Raw genomic sequence first — 17,332 nt, 5'->3', positions numbered from 1 at the left:
CACCTGTGGTAAAGCTGTAAAGAAGAGCAAGGAAAGATTAAAAGTCCAGGCTAATGGTCACCGGGAGTTGGGTGGAAGAGGGTTGGTGGGAAGAGGGGAATGGGATGGGGGAAGGGCACTGGGCTTCAATGGCACGTGTAAATTTCTAGTTCTTAAGCTGATAGTGGGTACATGAGTGTTTGGAGTAACTTTATTCTTTAAACTATACACATATGTTTATATGCCTTTGTGCATATGACATTAAATCAAAAAATTTTAAAGACTTAATTTCCAAGTGTACCTATTTATTTAACCAGTGGATTCTTGACATAAGCAGGAGAATCTGTCTGCTCTCTAATAGAAGAGGGTATTCTTTCTGCCCTTCTTCCTGTCACCTCTGCAAGACCAGGCTGGGAGGGTCACACGTGCTTTTCTACCCATGTCCTCTAGACAGCACAGGCACCTGCAGAGTGACCCATAGCTAAAGACGGTGCTTTCAATGTGAAATCAAACTGGAAATAGAAAGCTGTTAAGCTAGCGTTTGTCCTTGCTGAACGTTTGTGAACAGTGTTCCCCTATAAACTCTTGCTATCTGCTGAACAGATGTCTTATTTCCTGTGTTCTTTTAGGCTGGGAGCCATTTATCGAGCCATGGCCATGCTCTGTATCCTGGCAACAACAGGCAGCTAGTCGTCTCCATCCTCCTCGACTGAAGCTGGAAGCCAAGGCCAAAACCCGTTTGGATATCAATGTCACTTCAGTACTAATTGGTGAGTGGAAAGCTGTCTTTGGAAGATTGCTATGTTACTGTACGTAAGTTCCTTGTCTGGAAGACTGTTGATCTTGGTGTAGCAGATACTTGGAGCCATACAAGACATCACTTATGCATCGTGGCCACTTTCCTGAACAACCCTGACCTAGCCTCATGATTCTTCCCAACCTATTGCTCCAGAGTCAGCGTTCCATGTTAACGCTGTCGATGATGGAACAAGAGCTTGGACCACTTCGGAAACATAAATATCCACGACGAACTTCTTCTCCGTCATGCTTGGTCACTGGGGTTTATTATCTGTCCAAGAAGTGGGTTTAGATTCACTTCTCTCAGGCTATTCGCAGACTGATTTCTCTTCTTAAAAGAGTAAAACCAGGCTGGAGAATTGTCAGCTGGATTTCAGCCTCTTTGATTTGGCGGGTTTTTTAAACAGTCTCCTAAGTGGTCTGTCTCCAAACTCTGTTTGTTAGCATGGGATTTCACGCTCTTCACTGTTTTTGTAGACTTCTTTGCCATGTCCCTACCCCAATATGATGTGCCAAAAGTCACATCATAAAGTATTCAGTGTTCCCTGAATGTGCCTTACCTATACTTTCACGTCTTAGAATCTTTGCATATGCTGTTCTCTGCTTGGAATGTCCCCGTGTCCCTAGTCCCCCTGGGCAACTGTAATCTGTACTCATTCTTCAAGGCCCAGGAAGGTCCCCTCTCACCCCAAAGATTCCCGTGGACTTGGGTGTGTGCTTCCTCACTTCTGCCTAAGCAGAACATGTCTTCCCCTGTCCTGTGCTCCCATGGAACTTCATTTATATCTTTGTTTCAGCCCCTTTCACACTGTAGTTTTGTGTAAAAGTCGTTTTGTTAACGTTAGTTTCTTCCAGCGGAGTCCGAGGTTCTTGGGGGTACAGACGTTCTCAGAGTCTAGCATCTCGTTAGAATGTAGTGAGGCGTTACAGAAAAGCTTGTTTCGCTGAATTGAAACGATCTGACTCAGACCCTCAAGCTTTTCTACTTCTATTCTCGATGTCTGGGGAATGTTTTCTAGACCAGTATGTGAGCACCAAGGAATCGTGGATGGCGGATTACTGTAAGCAAGACAAGGAGATTGATTCCTCCGCTTCAGAAGACTGGATGGGCTCTTCAGTGGATCCTCCATGCTTTGGACAAAGTAAGATTTTTCTCTACAAATGTACGACTAAATCGCTGTTGACCTACACAGCCATGTTTCATGGAGAAATCCAAATAGAACCATCATGTTCTATGGGAAAACCAATAGGAAATTCTGACTATCTGCTGTAGTTCTATTTTAGTCTATGCAAGAGACATTTTTCTGGCACAAGATACTGAACTTTTAATATGAGCTAATTTTACCTTCGTGGGGGGAAAAGATCTGTAATATATACAATTCCTAAATTCTGGTAACAGTGCACCCGAGCATACACATAGATCAGCCATTGGTCAGTTTGTGTTTTACTCGGCAAAGCATTCCCACTGATTGAACTTTTTGACTGGATTTTTAAAAACATCTTTTCAGTCTTAGAGTTTGGACATATTCTTGAAGAGAGGGAGGGCAGGATCCCATGTGGAAAAAAGCATTAAAAGGGGGACCCTGTACTATTCTTAGAATATAAAAGGGTTGAATACCCAGCCACTTGAAGGAAGAGGAGTCAGTTTGTTCTCTGTTAACGATGTTTTCTTTCCTTATTTAATGCTTCGCCATGGAGCTCTGATTTCCACAGAGCTGGGGAGATACGATGGCCAACTGTGATGGCCAACTGTGTGGCCCTCAGTTGTTCCACAAGCCATTGTCATTCAAATTCAACCCAGCCCCAGCTTTTTCAGTGTGGTTCCTTTGGGGAGTCTTGGCTGGACTTCACATAGCTCATGAATACTTAAATATTCCATCTGGTCTGCAAACGTGTCACGGGAAGATGGATTTTCGTAGTGTATGAAGTATTTGAACTGGTTCGTCTTTCCTCACAGTTTATAAATGGACTTTCTAGCTGCCTTGTACTTCTAGAAGGAGGGACAAGGAAATGTCAGCTATGCTTGCTCTCTCTAGTTCCAGGCTGTTGCTTCTTGAGTTTCAAGGTCATTGCCTAGGAGTCAGAGCTTTACAGATATCATCAGCTTCAATTTTGGCTCCTCCCCTAACCTTCTCAATTTGTGTCGAGAGAATGTAACATAGACGTCTACTCAGAGGACTAAATTAATCCTTGCGATGTGTCATGTGTCTTAGCGTTTCTAAAAACATTACCCATACAGAAGGGTCTTGAATCCGGGTCAGTACCAGCACCAGGAAGGCCTGATTTTCAGGATTCTGGTGAAGGAGTTTCTTTTGTCCCTTTCTTCTCCTGTACTTAAAAAAATTTTTTTTTTCTCTTCGTTCTCTAGGATTAGTAAGCTGCCTTATCTATGTTAAATGTCTCTGCTAAATTAAAGCTGGATTTTTATTTACTTATGGATTTTTACGGTTAGGCTTATAAAGGTGTAATCTGTCTTTTTTAATTAGACAGAAGTGAATACACCTAAATTTGCAAACCTCTTTTCTTACTGGAAGTTCCTGGGTGGTAATAAAGCAAATGGGATTGTATCCTTTTAATAGATCTACTAAAGTAATCGTGGAACATTTGTTTTGAAAGTCAGTCAGTTTGAACCTTGATGAACTGACCACAGACTTTCAAGTCTTACTCACAAATAGATTTAGTCACATTCTCTCCAGATTTGTGTGTTTTATTCAGGCCAGCTTCAGTGTGGGCCCTTGGAACAGAGAGTCTTAATATGAAATTCAGCCTAAGGGAGCTGCTGATTTCTCACGATTTCTTCAGCAGGGGAAAGAAAATAATGGCCTCATTTTTGACATAACTATTGGTTTGTTCAGTAAGAGCTGGGATTCTACAGGTAAACCTCGATAGCATGGCACCTTATTGAACTTGCTAGTTTTGTATTCCAAAAATATTTTACGGAAATATCAAATATAAATCCTCTAAAAATGTCCATGTTTAATTTGTAATGTCAATAATGCTATGAGATAACTACTTAGTAAGGACTGTTGAAACTTGGAACACAGACTGGCTTTTCCCCTTGAGTTTCTGAGACCCCCGAGGGATTAGCCTTCCACTGCCACTGCCACTTTCCAGGTGGAATGGAGCATCTCCCACTGACATCTGTACCAATTGCTATTGGTGACTGTTCTGTGCCATTTGAGAACATACCTGCTTTCAGTTAAAAGTCTTCATAAAGGCTTGTCATCCTGTTCAAAAGAATGTTGACTACATTTTCTTTCCCCAATTGAGAAAAACAGGAGCATGCTTCCTTGACACAGCTGCCACAATCAAAGCCGGCGTAAAACTGTCCTGCTCACTTTTTAAGTACCTTCTTAGCTTTTAGTGTCACGGGAGGGGATGGGCCTGTACCTGCATGGTGCTTGCTGTTTTCTGTGATGTATTCTTTTTGTGCTTATGCTTTAGAGGTGAGTCGTCTTAGTCACTGTATTTATTCTTTCTCTCTAACTTTGTCTCTTCTGTCTACCAGGCCTCCCCCTTGTCTACCTTAGAACTAGGAGTACAGCGAGTCTGACTAACCTAGAGCACCAGATCTATGCTAGAGGTACAGTACAACCAAGCAGGGCTTGCTTTATTTCCTGGTTTAAGAACTGCCTTGTCCGTCACTGTTCTGTGAGTGGGAGCGGAACGGGGTGGACTCAGTTCTGAGTACTTTGGTTCAGTGGCAGGAAAGAAAGAGATTTCTGACAAATGATAGAACGACACCTTTTATCAGAAGGAAGTGATGTGCCCATTCGTATGCCATCTCTTCCGTCTGCCATCACCTTCAGTGGGGATGGGGTCAGCTCCACAGCGTGAAACGGAGGTGTCCAGTGTCAGTTAGATGTGACTTCTCATAATGAAAAACAGGTAAATGAAAGAAAACCGTCTTCCACTAAGCAGTGTGGCCAGTTTCTGTTTCTAGCATGCCCAGTGGATGTTTATTCTCACAGTGACGCCAGGGGGCCTGTGAACTAGAACAACGGGGACAGGGCTCAGAAGGAATTTGCCAGTAAGTAATTGCTTAGACGCAAATGTTAATCTCGTTAGCTATGCACTGAGGTGGTGAGGACATAGAAAAGAAAATGTTCTTTATTTCTGTCTCTGACCCTCTTAAGTTTCCTTGAGAATTTGACTGGTAAGTAGACATGATAGAAAACACCAGGTCCTGCCTGGGTCATGACATATTTTGAATGTGTGTTGCATAAACAAATGACCTTCAATATTGGGGGGAAAAAAGCCTCATTGAGCTTCCTCTACCAGGAGTTCAGAACGAGATGTTAATACATGGGGCAGTACTGTAGGATTTTTCCTGCAAGGCTTTACCGAGGTGGGTGATTGGGGATGGCTCATAGAGAAAGCCCATGATCGAACCTTCATTTATTCGTGGGTTTATACCCTAAGCTTCTCTATGTCTGTTATTTAATCTTTTAGGCTAAGCAGAACATTATACTGATTTAGCTGATGAGGACAGAGAGGCTCAGAGAGACTCTGCAATTTGCCTTCATTCACATGACCAGCTATAGCAGGCCTGTGGCTTTAATCTAGTTCTTAACGATTTACAAACCAGGTCCTTTCTGATAGACTGAGCTGCTTATACAGCATGAAAACCTACACTGTTTGTAATGGCCAAATTACTCTGTGAAACAAGGCCAGAGGGGTAGAAATTTTCCCAGCTGGAGCCATTTGAAGCCGAAGTTGGACATAGGAGTTTGGGGTTCTCTGAGCCCATGAAGAAATCAGGTCTGGTCGCTAGAGGCATATTTTTAAGGCCACCAGGGAACACATTTTTCTTTGACGGACTTGGGGATTTTCTTCTCTGGTGCTGTGCCAAAGGCAAGTCCTCAGTCGATTTGGACCCTAGTGCAAGAGATGTCAGATTTGTCCCCTGGTGCTGGCTTTGGACTTGTGAGCACTCCGTGTATTTTTATTCTCAGAGAAGTAGGTTGCCGAAGTCTGTGCTGGTATGTGTAATCAAAACAAGAAGCTCAGGGACCTAAGCAGTGTGCCTTCCCAGGCTATTTAATTCCAAAGCAATATACTTGTGAATATCTTTATATGGGTTCCTAGCACTTTATTCTGTATTACAATGTGATCAAAGCCATTTGCCACCTGTTCTTTTTAAATCTAATTTGCAAATGGAAACTTTTAGTCTGGCTCACAGTGGGATATGAAAGCACATCTGGCTTCTTTTCCTCCGGGGTCCTTTATCTGCTGTAATAAAGCAGTCTTCTCACTGCTCTGGGAGAGGGAGGTGCCTGTCAAGGTGCCACAATAAGTGCTGTTTACCTTGCAGACAGCTCTTAAATTTTTTACTCCCCCTCTGCTCTTGTCAGCAGCCTCACAGCTACTCCTTAATTTTCTACTTGATGGACACTTTTTTTTTTTTTTTTTTTGAAAGCAAATCTTGGGAACTAAGTGAGTCTGTTGGGACAAGAATGGGTATGTTCTAGACGGAGGTGGTCTTGGAGTCTCTCAAGACTGACCGTGGAACTGTGGGAACACACTGTAGACTAGCCATTTATTTAGCACATTACCATTTCTCAGAGTCCCTGAGCCATTGTTGTTACAGAAATAGAACTTGCCTTAACCTGAAATGGCTTGTTTTGCAGTGCTTCTAGTGCTAGCTTCTGAAAACTTTGGAAGATAGAAAGGGAAAAAGGGAAAAACTTTTTGAAAGGCGGTGGTAATTACTGCCGACGCTGCTGCCCCAAGCCTCATTCGAGAGGCGGTGGAGGCAGGCAGGGTCCGCTGCAGCTACCTTCCTTCTTGTTTCGCTGGCAGGAAACTTGTGGTCCTGGAAGATGAATTTTATTTTGCCACTGGGTTCTCAGTCAGCAGTCGCAGTCACCTCTGGATGTCATTTTCTCCGCAGCTGCAGAACATTTGGGCCCCAGTCTTTTCCAGGCCGTCTCTGTGCTGTAAAGCCGGACACTCTGAGATTGGGCTGTGCCCGCTCCGGTGGCCAGTGCACGTGCGTGCGGTGTGAGCACAGCGGCCAGGACGCACCTGCACTGATGCCACTGCCTTGTGGTTCCTGCTGTCACCTCCTCTGTGTGTGTACGGCCAGCAGAGGAGACGCAGGCCCTCAGCTGGAGGAGCCGATGCCCCGTGCCGTGCCCAACCGCACAGCTCGGGCCGTGGTGCGGGCCGCCGGGTCCGAGGCAGCCGGGCATCGGACGGGCTTTGGCCATTTCTGGCCACATGGTCTGTCACTTATTGGATTTTTTATAGTGTTCATATAGTTAGGTCAACTCTTTCTAGAATTTTGTCACTTCTAGCCTTGTATTGATCAGTGTCTCTTGCCACTTTCCTGGATTAGAAGCTATTTTGTGAAAAGAAATCATATTCGCTGCCCCTTTTGTAGTCTCCATAGTACCTACCTTATTGCAGATGGTGGCGACGTCTGTGTCCAAAAATGAGCTAAAGATTTAATTTAGAAAGCTTTGGGATAGTATACTTCTCATCTTCCAGGGAGAAACAGAACTCAAACTATAAGCATGAGAGGTGAGGAAAGAATGTTTTTATTTCGTTATAATGTGCATAATAAGACCGAAGTGTAACTTTTACATAAAGGGAGGCTTTGCTGTGAAGTACAGGAGTTTCGGACAAAGTTTAATCAAAAACGCATGATATATCTTGTTACGAGTTGTGTTACCCATTTAGAATATATTTCTCGTGGGTGATGGGGTCCGTTTCCCTCTGGTTTCCAGCCGAGTTAGGTCCTGCTGCCTTCTGCTGAGGTCAGGCCCCTGAGGGCTGTGGGAGAGCTGGGGGCTGGGAGCAGTCCCACATCACAGAGTTGTCAGGGAGGACCGTCATCCCGTAGCCAGCAGCAAAAACGTGGGCATGCCATCTGTCCTGTCGACACACCTGTGGCAGTCACTCTTCTCTTTCCTCCACCTTCACCCCTTTGCACAAGAGACAGTTCTGGGCGCTGTGTGGGTTCGGGGAGGTTCTCCGCCACGCAGACAGACGTGGGCGCTAACAGCTGCCTTCCGCTTGTTCTGTTAGCAGAGGTGAAAACCCCCAAGCGCCGGCAGCCTTTTGTGCCTTTTGCTCTGAGGAATCTCACAGGCTGCACTGTGTGGTTCGCCACCCTGACCACCACACCCACCAGGTAAGGGACCCTGGATCTGTCACCCTGAGCCATCTCTGCCACCAAAGACTCTGTGTACCAGCCCAGCAGAGCAAGGCGGGCCCCTTCTTGAGGCTCTTGGCTCATATTTGAATCAGTAACTTGTTGTCTTGCTGAGATTTATGTTGGAGCTTCTGGTTCTGAGATTTATGTCGAATCTGCAGTCAGAGAAATAGGTCCTGAGTCTGAAATATCCAAATTACGATCCTGATCCTGGCGTACATTACACTTAAAGTCAGAGTCAAGCAAAGTAAGGGTGTGAATGGGAAATGCGAACGAAAAGCGTTCCGTCGTTTCCCCAGCCCCCACCCCCCAGCCCTTGAAAGAAAGCCGGGTATGGTTATGAAACCACACGTTTTACGTTTTTCTTCCAAGACTGCTTTGAAAACACCTCGCATGTTTCCCGCTCCACTTCCCTCTACCCATAAGAGTTACGTTTAAACCTAAAACACACTTTATTCCAGATAGAATTGAGTAGAGTTTGCAGAACAAATGAGAATTCACCTAAGCCAAGGGAGCACATTCTCTAAACTTTCTGCCTGTTCAGACTTTGGCTCCACTTTCCAGATGCCTGCTGGTCGCTCCAGTTTAGGTGATGAAGACCATAAAATGAGTAACAGAGTCAGCTGATTCGAAACAACTTTTTTCCTGCCTCTAATAAGTATGCCAGTGCTTTACTGGTGACTTTAAAAACAAAACAAACAAAAAAACAGTTTAGGTCTGTTAAATTCTAGATAGTCACTTAAATACTACTTTTAAAGGTCATGACTCAGTTTACATAGCACCCTGTGCTTCAGACTTTACTGCAGGAGGCAAGTGACCATGTGGTGATAGCTTTCAGCTGTTTCTAAAGTTCAAATGAGCTGTGATTGATTACGAAGGTAGCTTTCATGGCTGACTCTTTAGATCATCCTGTGTAGCCAGGCTATGTGGCCTTGTTCTGGAAGGGTTTCTGCTCTCGGCACTGGGCTCTGTGTGGGAGGGAGTTGGAGAGAAGGAGGGACAGGCTGGTATTGTCTGACTTGGTTCCAGGGCTGCACTGTCTCACAGCGGGAGTCCAGGAGTGGTTCCAGAAGGCAATGGAAGCTTTTTTGATGATGCTCACAATGTTAGTGAGTGGCGGGAAGTGCTCACAGGTGAAGAGATTCCCTTTGAATTTGAAGCACGAGGAAAGCTAAGACACAGGTAAAATGTGGTTTATTCTTTTCCTTAGTATATATATGATATGATTGTCTCTCATGTTCTGCCTTTTCACAAATAACGTTTTATTTTAAAAGATATTTTGAAAATCAGTGTTTCCTTTTAAGAAATATAATGACTGTCTTGCTATCTTGGAAATACTTTCCTCCCCATGAATTATCTCTTTATTTGACATGTGAGGTGACAATGTGTGTTTCACATAATTTGGTTGAAGCATAGACTGATCATGACGCTCAAGTTCATTGCCTCGAGCCTGGTTTTCAAGATGCAGTGGTGACGTGCTGTTCTTAAAAGGTTACCGAAGCATGTTGATTTCAATTTTGAGATGCACGTGTGCCACGTAGCACTTTAGCACGCAGGTGTTTTCAGGAAGCAGAGCCATAATGGTAAAGTATTCCGATTCTAAGGAGGGTAAGAGTCACTCACCTAGGGAGACACGGCCAGCCAGAGGTCGGGAACAATTGTGGAGGAAGGAATGGCTGGTTACTAAAAGGTCATAAAACGTCCGGCAAAGCGTTCTAATATTTGCAAGCATTTTAAGTGGAGCGGCTGTCCACCGAATAGCGACTAGGTTAAGATTTTAGCATTTGAGCCTCATGTCTGTTTCCAAGCTGAGCCAGAATTCAAGAGGTTGGCTTCAGCCTTCTGTAGTCATATGCTTTCATGCCGTTTGAAGCCTTTGTGTGCGAGCTTGCTCCTAAGTCAGACTCTTCTTCCCTTTCGCGTAGCTTTGTGCCAGCACACTCTCTCCCCATTGGCAAGAGTTCTGAACTTGTGGGCCCCAGTGATTCTACAGGGAAAATGTAGTTTAAAAAAAAATCACTATTCTGGGTACATGCACGGCAAAGCCATGTTAGTTTCCAGGGATGGGGGGTGAGCATTTTCCTGTTCCATGGAGTTCCTGGGGAAGTTAATTATAGAACTATTGGCTTTACTTCTTCATAAGCGCTGCATCTGGTGTATCAGAAGGGGTTTGACCTCTTTGTCATTTCCGTCCCAGTTTCCATGTTTTCTAACCCATTTCAAGTCCCACTGTTCTGCTTGAATTCATCAAAATAAATGCGTTTCTGGCTTTTCCTTTTTGGCACACTGTACCCCACGCCCTGCCTCCCTCCCTCCTTCCCTCCTTCCTGTCAGCCTCAAATCCAGTTCCCCATTTCAGGCTTCTGGCTTGAATTAGGCAAAATCTAAAATAGAATTAAATGTGCAATTTCCTCCTGTTCCTTCTATTCTGCCCACCGCCTTCTCCAGTCCCAGCCAAGCCTCCAGTTCCAAGGGCTCCGTCCCTCATAACTCGTCTGCAGTCTCGTGGGTCTGAAGCCCAACGACCAGTGTGGTTCTCAGAGAACTAGCGCGTCCAATGAAGAACCAAGAGGAACGTCATGTCATGTGTTTCCAGGAGTGCGCTTTTATGATTCGATGGCTCATACGTCATTTTACTACCCTACCGAAATGGTTTTAGCTGACATCACTACATAGAGGGTGGGGCGGGGATTGGGGCGGGAAAGACCTGGGCTAGATCTGCATGGTTCATACAAAGGGAAGGCAAATGTCTCTCTGCTCAAGCTTTGCGTATCTAACAATTTTGTTTTAAGTATGAAACCCAGTTAATAGAGTCTCTTGGTTTCTCTTGTGTTAGATAATCACCAAAAGTCTTAGCCAACTGGATTTTTATGTCATTATATAATAAATCAGAGTTGAGTCTTTGCTGCTGCTTTTCTTTCCTTTTTAAGATTGTGTTTAATGTCCTTTTCTGTGTTCTGCCTGACAGACACACCCACGACCTCCGGATCCATCAACTGCAAGTGAGAGTAAACGGCTGGGAGCAAGTGAGCCCTGTGTCTGTGGACAAAGTCGGCACCTTTTTCCGATACGCAGCACCAGATAAGAATTCATCTTCCTCCACGGTGTGTGACTGAGAGATGGCTGCAGATTGTGCCCTGGCCACACCCCCGTGAAGCTAGGCAGTCAGTTAAGCCTGGACTAGCCTTGCTCTAGTGAAGTTTTCTTATCCTTTATTTCACTAGCTCTAGGAAGAGGGCATAAGATTATTTCAGGTCAGCCATGGGCATTGGGAAGCAATGTGTAGATAATGCAGGCAATAGTTATTTTCAGTAGAAAAACAAGATCTAAAATTGACGTTAATGCCTATTACCTCACCTGTGCAGATCCATTTCATACTCGGCTGGTCCACCTGGCAGTTTACTGGTCTGCCGAATATGTATTGCCTTTACTTCACATGTCGTTATGCCTCTTCTATATACTGTCTTTAAATTTCTTATAATGCTGCTCCTTGATCCTTTCAGCTGTGTTTCTCCAAGGATCCAAGGATCTCTCCTTGTTCCTTCTAGCCTTTTCTCTTCTCTGGCATAAAGACAGGTGTCCACTGTTCTTTATTTTCTGATTGCACATCTTCTCATACACCCTTGCCCGAACTTTGCCCCGGCCTGCCATTCTTTGGGGCGGAGGACCAGCCTGGGGAATGATGCAGGTAGCATACCTGACCAGAATGTGCAGGTGGAGGCCGGTGTCCCGGCTGAGGTCGCTGCCAGGAGTGCTCTTGCCCAGTACTCAGCCACACTTCGTGGGATAACTACTTGGTTTTAGGTAGCCAGTGATGAGTAGCAAAGTACAGATTTGCAGAGACGTTGCAGCTTTCATCATGCTTGCTTTCCTCGCAAAAGATATTCTTGGAGAACACTATTCTTTCTACTGTGCCTCTCTTGTGCCCCAAGTTTTTTAGAAAAGGTAACTTTCTTTCAAGATTACTTTTCTGCCTAAATTCACGTCTCGCAGTGAAAGGACTGATTCTCCCCAGAGGTACATTTCTGTTGTGTAGGAGAAGTTCTGCATGCATGGAGTGGTTGTGAGCCGAGTGCTGCTTTTCCCACGCCTTCTAAGATGGATGTTTGTTCTCCGTGGAAGACCGTGTCTGACTAAGAGTATTTTTACAAACACCACCCTTTCAAGCAAATTACTGTATCATTGAACTGAGTGATGCCTGTAACCTCAGGTCTCTGCCGACTCTCTGACTTTTGGAATCTTTCTTAGATTGGCAGCCCAAGCAGCAGAACGAATATTATTCACCCCCAGGTTTACGTGAGTATTGGATTTCCTGTGTCACTGTGTTTGTGGAGTGTCTAAACTGTGCCTGAATCATACGTACATGTTTTCTCTTGATCAGAGGCCTTTATGACAAGAACTTGCGAGAAAATGTTTTCGCCTACTGTGGTATGAGGGACTGAGCATTACAGGCCGGGAAGGGAAGGCAAATGTTTTGGTCCAAGGTCTCCTTTGCTTCCTAAGTTAAAATATAAATGAACCCTTGGATGGCTATACGTATTTCATAGGTTTGGGTCCAAATGTCATAAAAGTAAATAAGAATGAAAGATAGTAAGATTTTTTTCCCCATTTGGCTTTTGAAACATCATCACAAGATGACATTAAAAAGTATTTTCAAGTCTATAGCCATCCTACCCTGAACAAGTCCAATTCCCACTGATCTCAGAAGCTAAGCAGGGTCAGGCCTGGTTAGTATTTGGATGGGAGACCACCGGAAGACCGAAGGTGCTGTAAAAAGAGTTGTAAGCTGACAAGGTCCTTGCAATCTGTGAGGTCAACCAAGGGTTGCCTCGCCTAAAAAATAAAATAAAATAAATAAAATAGAAAAGTATTTTCAGGTTTTTGCTTATAATTTCTTTTCCCTTAAGATAGTAAGTTTTGAAATGTGAAATTTCGGGTAAGCTTGGAGGTAAGAAGATCAAGATTTGAAACAATTGTTATTGGCCTTAGCTCTATGGGGCTTTTTACCAGGCTGGGTCAGTGGGCGCTTTGGTGATGGCTGTGCTGGGCTGTGTTCCTCTAAAAACAGTCCGAAAGTTATCGTTTGCCTTTTCATTGGGACTGCCTGGAAGTCTTGGTTCAAAGCATAGAGCTCTTCATTTTATTGCTTATTAGGTTGGTGGTTTTCACATACTGTTTGTTTTAATAATAAAAAAAAAAGTTGGCAGTATGAAGAGCTTAGATGTGGTGTCTTCTGTTTTTTCAATGAAAAAGCATTGTTAGTCAGTTCTGGACTCTCTCCTAAGAATAATAGTTTCAGAGGCCTCCTCTCTGGTTTACCTGATGTGGGGTTCTATGCTTAGTTTCCTGGCACTTGGGAGTAGCACAGAATGTGTGCTGAATGTGTGAATAAGCATACAGAAAAAGTAGTGGCCGCAACCCAAGACCAAAAGTAAAATATTTCCCTTCATTATGTTGCGTTTCTGAAACTCAGTGTCCTGTTTATAAAAAAGTGATCATTGTGCAGAACTTAGAAAGTTATAGTGAAGAAAGAGAAATTCTTTTTTTAAGTTCTTAGAAGTAAAAGTGTTGGTTTTTCTATAGGCATTTCAACAAATAGTGTATGGGCCCAGAGGGTAATTTTTTAACATTAGTAAAAAAAGTTACTGTTCCCGCGAAAGGCATACCGACACAGACAGCCCTTTATTACACATTTTTTGGAGTTTACAAAGACAAGTTATAATCTCAGAAGACTTCCTTCTGGTTTTCTGTGTATATTTTGGACAGTACACAACCCATCGTGAGTGTTCAAAGAATGTTTTCTCACTTTAATATTAATCTGGGAGAAAAATACCACAGAAGGTAAATCCTTTACTGTTTTGCAAAGTCCTACCTCGGTGTTTCTGAACTTTTCGTTGCTTTGGATGATCTTTATTCCCTTCCAGCTCAGTTGAAAACAAGTCTATTTCACCCTTTCCATATAAGGGCTGATGTGTAGGCACCCAGTGGTGTTATGATAATTTCTGGCAGATACTTTCTTGCCAAATTGCAGGATGTTTGGAGAATTTGATAGGTTGTTACCAGTCTTAGGCAAAGTTCTTTAAAATGTGTCTAAAGGCCCAAGACCGATTTTTCTTTGTGATATACTTTGTACTATCACTTCTGAATAGATGATCTGTTTTTATAGAAACATTCGGAATTGGCTGCTTTACTAGTGTGTATTCATTGGATATTCACTCTTATTAAAACTGGGTGGTTTTAGGGCTTAATGACTAATTTCACCAAATTGCTGTAGTAATAAGACACTTTTGATTTAGGCAGTCTGGTTGGTAGTGTTCTATTTTATGTGTTGGTTTTAAATGATAGCTATGCTCTTTTTACTTCTGTGTTGTTTCCCAGTTCTCTTCGCTCCCACCCGTCCGTGTGGTCTTCGCGGTAACTATGGAAGGCAGTGCTCGGAAAGTAATCACTGTCCGATCTGCCCTCATCGTGAAGAACAGACTTGAGACACCAATGGAACTGAGACTGGACAGCCCATCAGCCCCAGACAGTACGTTCTGACCCAGTCCTTTCCTTCTGAGGTAGGCAGGCATTTGGGTGGAAGACCGTTGTTGAAAGCGCTAACACTTATTTCTGTGGCAGAGCCCGTGGTGCTCCCCGCGGTCATGCCCGGGGATTCCTTCGCTGTGCCTTTGCACCTCACTTCTTGGCGGCTACAGGCCCGGCCCAAAGGCTTGGGCGTATTTTTCTGTAAGGCTCCTATTCACTGGACCAATGTGGTGAAGACGACAGAGGTTAGTAGCAGCAAACGAGAGTGCCACTCTATGGACACAGAAAAAAGCCGGTTCTTCAGGTATGCACAGCTCTGCGATGCATATAAATTTTGCTCTTTTTTTTAAAATTATTATTCTTTTTATAGATGTTAGTGATTTCAGTTGTGCTTATTTAAAATCCTGAAGTTCTTATTCCTTAAGTTCTGGTGTCGAGAGTTCATAAGAATTCAAGGGTTAATCCTTGGTGGGGTTGGGACTGGAAGTCAATGAAATAGAAAGCCAACAGAGAAAATCAACAATGTCAAAATTGGCTTTTTGAAAAGATTTATATTTGATAAACCTCTAATAAGACCGATCAAGGAGAGAGAAAACACAAATTACCAATATAAGGAATGAAAAAAGGAGACATTATTATAGATCTTACAGACATTAAAAGGATTAAAAGATGTTGTAAAACAATTTTATGCAAATAAATGCCATATTGGGATGTCAAAGCCCTTGAAAAACAAATTACTGAAACTGATGCAGAGAAGAAATAGAAAACCCAAATAGCCCAATGTCTATTAAAGAAATTCGATTTATAATAAAAAACTTTTCTACAAAGAACACTCTCGGACCATATGGCTGCACTAGTGAATTCTAACAGATGTTTAAGGAAGAAATAATACCAATTTTGTGCAAACTCTTTGAGAAGGTAGAGAAGAGGGAGCAGCAATTCCTAACTCACTGTAGGCAGCTAGCATATCCCCGATACCAAAACTGGTAAAGGTATTATCAAAAAAAAAAAAAAGAAAACTATGAACCAGTGTCCCCCATGAAGAGTTGCAAAAATTCATAACAAAATGTTGCTAAATAGAATCCAGCTAGTGAGGTTTATCCCAGGAGTGTAACATTAGCTTAACATTTGAAAATCAATAAATATAATTCATCCACATTAACAGACCAGAAGAGAAATATCAGATTGTCCCAAAGTAAATGCAAAAAAAAAAAAAAGCATTCAACACCTATTTCTGATAACGCTCAGCAAACTAGGAATCGAAGAGAACTTTTCTAGCCTGAGCTACGATGACATGTAGTTGTGAAACCTTAAATTCTTGTCTTTAAAACTGGGCAGGAGTCACTTTTTTTTGACATTGCAGTCGTAGTCCTAGCCATTGCAATGAGGGTAAATAAATAAACAAGAAATTGAAAAAGCATAAAGATCTGAAAAGAAGTAAACAGTTATTATATGCCAATGACAATTATGTATGTAGAAAACACCATGGAAAATTATAAGACCTAATACATTTATCAAGATTTCAAGATTCAAGGTCAACCTATAGAAGTCAATTGTATTCTTATATTCTAGCCATGAACAATTAGAAAATGTGATTTAAAAAAAATACCACTTACAGTAGCATCAAAAAACATTAATTACCCAGGAATCAATCTAAGTAATGCTGTAGCAGTCTTCTACTCTAGAAATTACAAAACCTTGCTGAGAGATGTTAAAGAAAACAGTAATTAAGTAGGAACATATAACCAAGTTCATGGGTGGAAGACTCAGTAGTGTTAGGCTTTCCATTCTTGATAAATCGATCTGGGAATACAACCCAACTGGCTATCAACAACCCTATCCATCAACAGGATAATGAATAAAAAAATGTGTGTTTATACATTGGGATATGAATCATATACTGATGCATACAGCATGGCCGAATCTGGGCGAAACTTCATTTTGTGCAATAGCCAGACACAAAGAGTAGTACATGCTGTGTCGTTCCATTTGTATACAGTTCAAGAACAGGCACAACTGACCTGTAGTGGCAGATGTCAGAAAGTGGTTGCTTGAAGGATGGGGAGAGGATTTTGATTGGAAGGGTAGATGAGGCAGCTTTCTAGACCGAGAGGGATATTCTGTAACAGGTTTGGAGTGGTGATTATAGTGGTATCTGTAATTGTCAAAACTCATCAAACTGAACATTTAAAATCTATACATTTTATTGTGATTTAATTATACCTCATTAAATGTGTTTGGATTGAAAATTGCAAACATCTCACTGAATTACTGAACCATTTTTAATGTTACGCTTTCTCATAGTTAAGGAGAAAGAATTCAAGTTCTTCATTCGGGCTCATGGTTTTTACACCATTTTGTCTTCACAGGTTTTGTGTGGCCATAAAGAAAGAGAATTATCCAGATTACATGCCCTCAAACATATTTTCTGACAGTGCCAAACAGATTTTCAGACAGCCCGGGCACACCATCTATCTCTTGCCAACCGTGGTGATCTGCAACTTGCTGCCTTGTGAACTTGATTTCTATGTTAAGGGCGTGCCGATTAACGGGACCCTGAAACCTGGCAAAGAGGTGGCACTCCACACAGCCGACACGTCCCAGAACATTGAACTGGGTGAGGCTCTAGTGAGATAACCATCGTAATAATTCTGTGGAAATGTTGGTATTTTGTGATTATTCGGTAAACATTTTGGAGAAAATACAGTGCATACGACATCTCAGTAAGCCAGCTCAAAGGATTTATGCAGTTTAAAAAAACACAAAACTTCTATAAATCAGAATATTACCAAAATGAGTAATTGAACAAATCCAAAAGATTTACAGAGGGAGAGCTCATCAGAGCCTTTTTGCTTATGTTGCTCACTT

The 17,332-nt window shown here is 42.7% G+C and overlaps 1 protein-coding gene across 5 annotated transcripts in view; it reads left to right on the top strand.

The window, feature by feature from the left end:
- Positions 1-17,332, top strand: part of VPS13D (vacuolar protein sorting 13 homolog D) — a 218,420-nt gene that overhangs the window by 75,415 nt on the left and 125,673 nt on the right. For 3 of the 5 annotated variants that reach the window (XM_039842182.1, XM_039842181.1, XM_039842185.1), the window contains 10 exons: positions 609-749; positions 1,797-1,919; positions 4,286-4,360; positions 7,813-7,915; positions 8,966-9,118; positions 10,905-11,040; positions 12,185-12,232; positions 14,315-14,465; positions 14,558-14,768; positions 16,834-17,081. In XM_039842182.1, coding sequence (XP_039698116.1) covers positions 609-749; positions 1,797-1,919; positions 4,286-4,360; positions 7,813-7,915; positions 8,966-9,118; positions 10,905-11,040; positions 12,185-12,232; positions 14,315-14,465; positions 14,558-14,768; positions 16,834-17,081 — 1,389 coding nt within the window. Of the gene's footprint in view, positions 1-608; positions 750-1,796; positions 1,920-4,285; positions 4,361-7,809; positions 7,916-8,965; positions 9,119-10,904; positions 11,041-12,184; positions 12,233-14,314; positions 14,466-14,557; positions 14,769-16,833; positions 17,082-17,332 lie in introns of all 5 variants that reach the window. The other 2 variants (XM_039842184.1, XM_039842183.1) reach the window with 2 other exon arrangements.

The sequence above is a fragment of the Pteropus medius genome, unplaced genomic scaffold (assembly GCF_902729225.1).
Source record: "Pteropus medius unplaced genomic scaffold, Ma_sr-lr_union100, whole genome shotgun sequence".
Taxonomy (NCBI): Eukaryota; Metazoa; Chordata; class Mammalia; order Chiroptera; family Pteropodidae; genus Pteropus; species Pteropus medius.
This window is presented reverse-complemented; position numbering and strand designations above follow the sequence as displayed.